Genomic DNA, 10825 nt, shown 5'->3' with positions numbered 1-10825 from the left:
TATATCTTTCGTAATTATTGTAACCATTAAATTAATTCTATTTCTGCTTTCATAAAAACTTCTTCTTTTTTCTACTGAATGAACATCGAAATCAAAATTGGTCCAAGGAACTTTTTTTGAGAAAAAGGATGCATTCGGAGAATCAGAATTACATGGAATTGTGCAATAGCAATATTTTTCCCAACTATTAAGACACTCTTAGAAAATTACCTATTACGTAATAAATAAAGCAACAAAATATTTTAGATTTAATTTCTTTGATGGAATATTTTATTTGAATAATAAGTTTACATAATAAAAATTAGATATAAAAATAATATTAACAGTATTAGTAAAATGCACGTTTTGAATTATATATTTCAATTTAATTTTCATAAAATACATAGATTTATTGCAACTGGTATTTATATCTAAGCATAAAATTTATATGATATATGGAAAGATAAGTTTATTATTTTATTTACAGTCCAGTTGGCTCGATTAACTGATATTTGTTAGTATTACCCCCAAAATTTTTTAATTCCTCGACTAGGTCTTGTGGGTCTATTTTTCGGGAAACTATTAATGTTCGTTCATTTTTGGGACCATAACTATGCGACCTTAAACCGAGTTGTCTTGCAATCCTATAAAGAAATTGGAACGCATACTTAATATTTTCAATCCAACTGATTATTTCGAAAAATTGCATTAACGCACTTACTGATGGATTATTGCTCTTTCGTCACTTGTAAAATCGACAGAAAATACTAAATCATTTCTCATGTCACCTGAAAGGTACTTTCTCATGATGTCTTTACATTTATTTCTTAAATCTTTTGCAGAGCAAGAATTTTGCTTTAATCCGAGACCTTTCCTACTCATTTGCTGTTGAATCCTGTAGATATAAAAGTACCATTTCTAAAATGTTTTACAAAACAAAATGAAGATTATACTTACATAACAGGTTCTACTATTCCCTGTTGTGATTTACCAAGACCACCACCAGTCCAACCCATTAATTTCATTAATTTTCTTCCAATATTGTCATCAGAGATAGCGTCATCTTTTAATGTAGTCATTGTCGTTGCAGTTACATTAGCATTCCTATTTATATTGTGTTTAATCTAAACATTAAAATAAAGCTTTGGTAGCAGCTCAATATATATGAAAATAAAAACAAATCTTTTTTATAAACCTTGATCGTATAATAATACTTCTGTAGTTCATGTAATCCAAAAATGGATGCTTCTTTCTTCGCTGACTTTTGGTTAGAACTACAACCTTCCGCTAACAGTTTCGAATTTATAAAAATATTACATTTACTATAAAAGAAAAAGAAAGAAATAGGAAGATAATCCTGAGGAACAAGGAAAAAGAAAGGAAAGGAAAAGATATATATATGTATACTGTATACATACTAAGAGTCCTTAATTTTATCAAATTTCCATTCTAAATTTCCACCTGACACACTGACTGCATTAGTAAGTATATTTTGTGGTATATCTCCAACCCTTTCTATTATAACAATATCGCCAAATGGAGCCTCCTCCAATCTCCTTCGTTTCACAGGTACTTTATTAGATGATAAATTATGTGATAACTTTGTGTTTTGTAATTGTGCTGATGTTTTGGTTGTATTGGAAGACGTTGAAGCAATTCTTCCTAAAAAATTATTCTTTAAGAAATGTACTTAAAGGACAAGTTTTCTTACGCTTCTTTCATACTCAGCACATGGTAGAACTCACAGCTCTTAGATATACCTTTAACCTTTGAACTAGCAGCATCCGAAGCTTCCACAACTTTTCTATGCAGTTTAATTTTTCGTTTTTCTCTATATTCACCAACAATATCTTGAGCTAACTCTGCAATTAATTGCATCGTCTCTTTAGGATATCTAAAAATAAATGTTATTTAAATATATGTAAAACGACTCATAAAAATATTTGAGCTAACGATTGGCAGCTAATAACTGCACCCACAGCAATTACGTTTTGTTTATGTCTATTGCTTTATCTCATTGAACAGGTTATACAATATATTTATTGTGAACATATATTGATAAAAAATTAGTATGCAGTACGAATAGCCATCTTAGATATATCTAAATAGATCCCATTAAATACTGTGACTTATTAATGCAATAAATAATTGCTTATTTAAATACTTGTACAATTTTTGCAAAATTCATACTTGTATCTTGTAGCATCTATGCATATTTCCAGATTTGTTTGAAATTTTATCAACATAATCATGATACTCAAGTCTCATTTACAGTGTTAATGAAGTTTGGAAATGTTTCATATAACATTTATAAAAGACTTGTATGGGTTTGAGTACTTTTGTGAGTTACAATATACAAACATATAATAAAACAAACTGCAAATTAATAAAACATAGATATCACATTTTAGATTAAACACTACCTGCACCCAAGCAATTCCACGTTTGTAAATACTTGAGCTAAACACACAAGTTCATCTTCTGGAAATTTATCCTTATGAGCTAAAAGAAATTTGCGTCTAAGTTCCCAATGTTCGTCACATTCATGTTCTGTCTTATATCGTTCTACGTCCCAATCATCCTCGCCGCTCATTTTCATCACAATATCACACGTTTTATATGACAAATTACAAATTTATACATAAACACACTGGATGTGTAACATTTGTTACAAGTTGCACAAAACTTCCATGTAGATGTCTTATTAAAAGTAATTCAAACGCTTTTGTCTGACTTATGTGAAATACCTTACAAGAAAGAAATATAATTAAAAATTTCAATATTAAGAAATAACGTATTATCGCAAAATGGCTTACATAGCAATAACACCATGGACAAAATATAACATAGATTTGAGATCTTAGGAAAGCTTAGAACTTAAGAAATTAATTAAGATTAGCGATGGAAAGATGGAACTAATCTCTTTACGAGGAAAATAAAAAACAAATTTTTCGGTCTGTAAAGCAAATTCTTGAACTATTCAGGAATTAACTCTCAAAAATATTTCATGTATAATATCATTCCGATTTTCTACGTATTGGTATTAGTTTATTTTCTGCTTCATGACAATAATTTACAAATTTACCGAAAGGTGGCGTTATTCGGGAACTGCTTTACATCATCACGCTATTTTCTTATTCTCAGATACTGCAGTCTCATTCGCATGCAATGCGTTAGTCTTTCTTTTCAAATATTCTAATTTATACCGTTACATCTTGTAACCACAGCATAGCTTAGATGTCCTATGTAATTAATTAATTATATGTAATTAATGCAAAATGCTCTATTTTGTGCACTATGGCGCCTTCTACCAGCGAGTCAGTGGTTGTAACATAGAACAAAATTTTTAATTGATAGAGAGCGCTGGTCTTTGACATAAGATATGGCATTTTACACCAATTCTATGTAATGAGTTAATTACGTAAGGAATCGAAATAATATTATACAGAGCATTAATGTAATTCCTAAATAGTTCAAGAATACGCCTTATAGACCGAGAAGTTTGATTTTTTTATTTTTTCATAAAAAGATTAGTTCCAGCTCTTTACAACTAGGTGGTGATAGTATTTTCTAATTGGTACGCAAATTAAAAAAAGAACTATTTCCACTGTTGCATATTGGTTTGGAATATAGTATCTTCGTGCTGAGAATACTTTTCATACCACAATAAATATGGCAGATATTTAGGGAAACCGTATTTATTTAACTGGTTCACCCTGTACATACATATATCGTAGTAATACATATATATCGTAAACTGGTGTGCGAAGTTGAAACTAGTTCTTTTTTGTGTTCATAGGTATATGAAATTACATAGGAATATGTCTATAGGTATATATTAGATCAATGTGTCGAAATTAATGATAAAAAATATAAGTAACATAATCTGAACGTAATTAATGAAATATGTATTGCATTTATATTAAATAAGTCTGTTTTAGCAATAAGTGTGCATGACATAATTATCTGTCGATAGTATAGAAAATTAAAAGTATACGCAATGACTTCTATCGTAACACGAACAATTTCATCTAAATGTAAATATCTCTCTCTCTCTCTTCCCCTTATTCACTTTTTTATTGTTTAAATGTTTCTTTAAGTTATTGTAAACTTTAAGCATGTTGTTCATTACAGTATGGAGAAATTGGAGTGTTTTGCGACCATTACTCACATATTGCTCGAAGCATAAATTATCCACAAAACCTGAAGTGCAACAAGAAATTAAAGATGGTAAAATTTTTATATCTCACATACTTATTTTTATTTTTTTCTGAATAAAATATAAATTTATAATATTTCAGTTTCAAACATAGAGAGTCTAGAAGATATAAATCCATTAAGTCATCCAGATTTTTTTCATGTTTATGATATGTTTACTGTCAAAGATTTGTTTGATGCAAGAGTACATTTTGGTCACAAAGAAGGTTCTTTAAATGATCATATGAGACCTTTTATATTTGGATCTAGGCTAGGTCACTTAATAATCGATTTAGATCAAACCGCTGAACTTTTACGACAAGCATTAAATTTTACAGCCCACATAGCTTCCAGAAATGGAATAATTTTGTTCATAGCAAGAAATTCTCAAATTTCTTATCTTGTAGAAGAAACTGCAAAGCAATGTCAAGAGTATGCTCATACAAGGCTTTGGAAGCCTGGAACATTTACAAATGCCACATGTGAATTTGGAGCTGTTACCAGATTGCCAGATTTGTGTATATTTTTGAATACCATGCAGTCTGTTGTTGAACAACACACAGCAGTGATCCATGCAGCTAAAATGTGTATTCCAACAGTTGGTATTGTAGACACAAATTGCGATCCTAAACTTATAACATATCCAATTCCTGGAAATGATGACACACCTTGTGCCATAGAGTTGTATTGCAAATTATTTAAGGAAGCAATAATGAGAGGCAAGAAATATAAGAATGAAATGCTTGCAAGGGATAAAATATAGTATAATTTCTGATCGAGTACTATAAATTTGTAAAAATCTTATAAGTAAATTTTTTAATTATGAATATATTGTTTTTATTGAATTTATATAGTAAATATAACAAAGTTAAAAATTGCACAAAGCTACAATTATAAATTAGTGAATCAGAAATGAGTTGAATAAAAACAACATAATATATAATATATATTGAAGTATAAGAAAAAATATATATTTATTGTGTTTCTTTTGTACTTGTTTTAATAGTTGTTTTATTATCTCGCAAACGATGCATAAATTTTGCTCCCAGATACTTTATTATCCTAAAACATAAAATAATTTTATAAAATATCTAAATGAAAATTTTGATAAATCTAAAGTAACATACCATAATCCAATATTTGGATAATAAGTTCCAAGGTACGCCAGCTGTAATATAGCTGGTTTGCAAATCCACACTTCAGAAAGCTTGTTTGCTATTGCAATTCCCATCAGTGTAGCACAACGTTCTACACTCACTTTATTTTTCGGATCTTCTTTCACATTTTCTCCATATTTCTATAAAATAGAGATACACGAAAAAGAACTATAAATAGTTCATAATGTCAATACATTATATATACATACTTCACCACTTTTATCAGTGAATGCTTCTGTCAAAAAATTAGTATATACTGGCCCTGGACATACAACTGTAATTGGTATATTTTTATCAATTTTTTCTAAAGCAAAAGTTTTACAATAACCCTGTATATAATAAATATTTATTAATATATATACATATAGATTAACGATTATATGATTATAATTAAAGTATGATACCCACATGTAATGCAAATTTATTTGCACAATATGTAGCAGAAAATGGTGATGCCGTAACACCAGCAATACTTGAAGTGAATACAAAATGACCTGCACCTACTTTGAGAAAATATTTTGCTACTAATCTAGATAAAGCTATTGGTGAAAATACATTCAAGTCAAACATTTCTTTGTCAACGGATATGTCAATATTCTCCCATAATGCTCGTTGTGATCGTCCTGCATTATTTACAAGTATATCCAACTAAAATTGATTTAATGTATAATCAAAGTTTAATGTAATAAACGATCACAATAACATAACATAATATGTATTTACCTTGCCAAATTTAGCAATGATATTATTAAGTGCTGACTCATGACCATTTACATCACAAATATTTAGAACTAGTACTTCAATGTCTGAACTTTTTAAATTTTTATTTCCTAAAAATAAATGAATTAGTATATTAAATTTGTGCAAAAGTATGAGGATAATTAATAGAAATAATAATTATTATTATCAAAAACTTATTTACTTTGCAAGCAATTAATTTTTACTTTTTCCAATTCGGCTTCCCTTCGTGCTAACAAAATTAATTTGCATCCAGCCTCTGCCAAAACATATGCAAGATGTTCTCCAATTCCACTTGATGCTCCTGTTATCCATACTACTTTATCTCTTAAAGTATCTAGCAAAAATGTTAAAAATATATTTAAGAAGAAATCTTAATAATGCATATTACAAATACTTTTTTTTGAAAAATATGCATAATTATTACTTGTAGGTTTGCCAAATTTTTCATAGATAGCAAGATGTAAGTCACAATCAAGGAACCAAGGGCAAATAATGTAAACAAGATAATAAATTATAGTTATAAAGCCAATGACAGCTAAAAGATCCATATTACTAAATTATATAATTGAATCTGAAAAATGTGAACATGAAAAGGTATTACATTTTAATCACATATTTTTGTTTTAAGAGATTTTTTTTAAATCAGTATGCAATACATTAAATCTCATGTATTTTTAAATTTATACTAACTATTGGTTATATTATATTGTCCGAAAAGTTTCTTCCGTTTTATAAGGAAATAATAGACATAATGTTTTTATAGACATAATAATAGACATAATAGGCATAATGTTTTTTGTTTTATATTATTTTATTGAATTATGCACGAACGTAATAATAGAAATATAACGAAATGGATCATACTTAAGTCAATAAAATAATATAAAACAGAAATTGTTGTTCATCTATTGTTTGTTATGAAACGAAAGAAGCTTTTCGGACAACCTAATACTTTAAAATGACTTATATTTAATTATAACATAAAGTTCATCTGTACTTACAATTAAATCGGTTATAGAGAAGAAATCTGATTAATATCAAATCAAATTAAATAATATCAAATGATTAATATTAATAATCAAATAGAACCTTTATTAGTGCAAAAAGAAACTGATATTATTAATCGAAGTACGTATATACTTATAATGTAGAGATAAAATCATTTTACTTATATAATTAATACTTTTATGCTAATGCTTATCCTTTTTTATATTTTACTAGTTTACCAGAAATAACCAATCAGATTTGTATTTCATCATACACATAATGGAGTGATAATTACAGTACAATCGAGTAGGAGGTGATTATATGTGAAAATATAAGTCGAAAATGTAGAATAACATTTTTCCTTATGACGCTTTGTTTGAGAAAATATCGAGTTTCAAAATTTGTTGAAAATTAATTTGATTAAATATCAACTAGGTAAGAGAAAACAACCAAAGGAAGTTATTATATACGTGAAAATAAGTAGAAAATATAAAATAAAATTTTCCCATTTAAGACCTTGTTTTTCAGAAAATAGAATTTAAAAGCTTTTAATTGTGAACTGATCTTATATACGTACCATATCCAAATATATGATACATATCCAAATTTATTTTTCTCGAAAATGAAACCTCAAATGAAAAAATGTTATGTTTTCTTATTTTTTGATGGAGAATGGCCTTTTGGCTGGTTGTACTACGATTATCGTCTTACTCTGAAGGAAAGGTATAGACATCTATGATGACATAAGTGAGAAACGTTAAAACCAGAATGCGAAATCATGTGGGGTAAAACTATTACACATTATATTATATACAATATTTATTAATAATATTACACGTAATATTGTAAAATGCAATGCCAATACTTTTAACCCAAATAGCACACGAAAAAATATTTAATATATATATACATGGGAGAAATATTCAAGTAAGATAAAACGTTTTAATTTTTCTTTCGATTTATTATTAACAGTATTTATCATTACAACTATAGCGTAGTATTGCTACAATTATAACAGCTTTTAGCTATTTATATAAGACAAAGTATGTAAAGGATATTTATATAATCGATTCTAGACATGAAAATGAGAAAAGTTCCTACCAAAAAATGTTTTTACGCTAGATATATGAATCAACTGATGAACCTTCCTCTCTATCTCACTCATACTTGATGTTTCTCATTCAGATCTCAACGAAATGAGACGAACTCAAAGGGATGACATCGGACATGCATAGAATTTTGACTGTCGATTAGTATGTAACAGTTAATGATCATATCGATTATAAACCTACCGTTATATTGGTATATAACCATGATAGCCTGGTATGTAACCATTTTTATTAATATTTTAAACGATTTATATATTTTTATATGACATTTTTTGTTTGGTTATGCTCATAGAATACATTTACGAAATATGAGGCACATAAAATGTGATAGCTGGATATTATCGAAAATATCAGTAACACAAAAACGTGTTGTTTGTAACAAGTTGTTAAGACAACTTGAAGTATTGTAGGGAGCACAATTTTTCGTATAATTAAGTTCAAAATTTTGTATAATCAAGGTTGTCACCTTTCTTTTATATAGAACTATATATATTTTGATATACGTCGGTATAGTTTACATTAAAATCAGTTCAACGATTATAATCACTCGAGGACAAAATCACTTTTATAGAAATGTTTGGAATCTTGAACTGTAATAATCATTCGTAAATTGGTGTTTTGCTTATAATCTTTTGTTAAAACCATATTTAATATTAGATATTAAATTTTGTATGATCATTTTTATGGTGACATCTACATAGTAGAGGAAGTATAGCTCGCGATATTATAATGTATGGAAATCTCCCACTCTTAATTAAAGCCTATAAAATACAAATTATAAGAAAACGAAGTTCGCAAACAGGATACAAAATAAAAGGGTAAGCACTTTCTGAATTAGAACGATAATTATAACAACAGAAAGGAAATAAACCAATTTAAATTAAATTTTATTGTTAAACTTAATCTCAGTCACATTTGTTTAACTCGTGAGTGAATCTCTTCAATCAAATTTGATTCACGTTAATATTGCGTTTTTGTCGACAGAGCAAAAAGTTGCCAGTAAAGCTGACAAAAATAGATAATTTACGTAAGTATCGCGAGTTTGTTGCTATCAATTGCTAATAATTATTTTTTCTAAAGTGATTACCACTTTCTTGTACTCTCTGTCCCCTATTAACTAATAGGTTATCAAAATTAGTAAACAAGTTACACTATTCCAGAATACACAACATGCTCAGGGTCGGCCATTTGTTAATTAAGAGTCAAACATATAGGAAACATTCGATAATTGCACAACTGCAAAAAAAGATCCCCTGCATAATTGCACAGTTGTCATTCCTACTATAGGAGCAAGTTCGCCTAACGCACCTCGAAAGTCGATGGCTCATCGCGGTTAAGTAATGTAACATTGTTCAATGTGGGATATCGCTGAGACAATATATACAGATACCAATTCAAAAGTACAACTTTTTTATTGTTGACTTTTTTTAAATTAAACTTTTACTAACATATCTGTATGATCTGATTAAAATGAGATCAAACACGATATAATTTGAATTATATGTACTTACTGATATGTATTTAATTATCATTTATTAAGGAGGCAAATATGCTCCAAATCATAACGTGTTCGGTGTCATTTTAATCAGAAAAATGCAAGAAACATATTGGTTAAAGTTTCATCGATCACAAATCTAAAATAAGAAAGTTTGATTTTTGAGTTAAAAGTATCAGCTTATCGCGGGCCTTTAACATTAGCTGAATGCTTTGACTTTCAGTCCCTCTTCCTCTTTGACTCGCGTAGTCCTTTTCTATGTTCAACACGTCTAAGATTTCAGTTTCGAGGGATAGGAGCATTTTTACCTCTACATAATTGCAACATTTGAATCCCGATTTTTGTGCAATTATTGAATGTTTTATGACTATTTGGCTTGATTTTATTTTCGAACGTGACAAGAAAGAACACAAAGAATGAGAAGAATGAATACGAGAGGCTGGCTGTCGAGCAGCATGTAACACATCGGGATTTCTAATACCAAAGTGTGATAGCAACTATACATATTCTATTCGTTTTTTACTGAATGATGTCACTGTTCATTCGACCACAAACTTTTATGGCTAGCCGCTTTCACGGGTCTCTTATTCGGTCTCAAATTTCTCACTCTGTAGGTAAGTTCAAATAAAAAGAGGGAATATGTAGTAAGTTGCTTATTTCGAATCAGGAATCAGTTGCTTATCGGAACCAAAACTGTACCATGTGGTTAAATTTCATGAGTTTGCAATAAAATATCTCCAATATTCAAATTATATTCATTGGAAAAAAAGAAAGATATAGCTTTTATATCCAAAGATACAACAGTTTTTACTACGAATATTAATTGACTATGAATTTATAGTATGTTTGGAAAAAGTGACTTAATTTTGATCGATTTTAAATTGATTTATTAATTAGTGAAAAATGGAACTGCCTTCTTTATTGCAACAATCTCTCCAATGTTTAAAACTTACATACATTTATCAATGATGACCGTTTTTACTGACCGTTATTATTGATGATCGTTATTGTTACGTCACGAGGCTTACCATAGGCCGTATTCCTAACCGCCGCTCGTGGTATTACAGTATCGCAGGCAGGTCGTTTTATATAACTGGCGAAATATATACGATGTAGCGACAAGCGCATAATTCTTATGAAGCAGTGAGTTCTAGAAACGT

The 10825-nt window shown here is 28.7% G+C and overlaps 3 protein-coding genes across 6 annotated transcripts; 1 reads left to right on the top strand and 2 right to left on the bottom strand.

The window, feature by feature from the left end:
* Positions 1-342: 342 nt before the first annotated feature.
* On the bottom strand, positions 343-2772 carry LOC117231336 (NF-kappa-B-repressing factor). Its single transcript, XM_033489701.1, has 7 exons — positions 2403-2772; positions 1740-1873; positions 1398-1641; positions 1175-1301; positions 937-1103; positions 701-874; positions 343-623 (listed from the first exon to the last, which is right to left on the bottom strand). The coding sequence occupies exons 1-7, from the start codon at positions 2576-2578 to the stop codon at positions 461-463; spliced, it is 1185 nt and encodes a 394-aa protein (XP_033345592.1). The 5' UTR covers positions 2579-2772; the 3' UTR covers positions 343-460.
* Positions 2773-3662: 890 nt separating this feature from the next.
* LOC117231341 (28S ribosomal protein S2, mitochondrial) lies at positions 3663-5121 on the top strand. 2 transcript variants are annotated; one of them, XM_033489711.1, is made up of 3 exons: positions 3663-3810; positions 4114-4209; positions 4281-5121. In XM_033489711.1, the coding sequence occupies exons 1-3, from the start codon at positions 3783-3785 to the stop codon at positions 4937-4939; spliced, it is 783 nt and encodes a 260-aa protein (XP_033345602.1). In that variant the 5' UTR covers positions 3663-3782; the 3' UTR covers positions 4940-5121. The 2 variants fall into 2 exon arrangements, with proteins under 2 accessions (XP_033345602.1, XP_033345601.1); XM_033489710.1 differs by having other exon boundaries at positions 3663-4016.
* LOC117231338 (dehydrogenase/reductase SDR family member 7) lies at positions 5115-10779 on the bottom strand. Of its 3 annotated transcripts, none has more exons than XM_033489702.1 (8): positions 10694-10779; positions 6499-6645; positions 6256-6408; positions 6057-6163; positions 5742-5981; positions 5543-5662; positions 5304-5473; positions 5115-5238 (listed from the first exon to the last, which is right to left on the bottom strand). In XM_033489702.1, exons 2-8 carry the CDS (start codon positions 6620-6622, stop codon positions 5151-5153), a joined length of 1002 nt encoding a protein of 333 aa, XP_033345593.1. In that variant the 5' UTR covers positions 6623-6645; positions 10694-10779; the 3' UTR covers positions 5115-5150. The 3 variants fall into 3 exon arrangements, with proteins under 3 accessions (XP_033345593.1, XP_033345595.1, XP_033345594.1); XM_033489704.1 differs by lacking the exon at positions 10694-10779 and adding an exon at positions 10619-10636; XM_033489703.1 differs by lacking the exon at positions 10694-10779 and adding an exon at positions 7076-7208.
* Between the last annotated feature and the right edge of the window lie 46 nt (positions 10780-10825).

The sequence above is a fragment of the Bombus vosnesenskii genome, unplaced genomic scaffold, assembly GCF_011952255.1.
Source record: "Bombus vosnesenskii isolate JDL3184/JDL3185 unplaced genomic scaffold, Bvos_JDL3184-5_v1.1 scf7180000013272, whole genome shotgun sequence".
Taxonomy (NCBI): Eukaryota; Metazoa; Arthropoda; class Insecta; order Hymenoptera; family Apidae; genus Bombus; species Bombus vosnesenskii.
The sequence above is the reverse complement of the archived record's forward strand: the minus strand, read 5'-3'. Positions and strand labels throughout refer to the sequence as shown.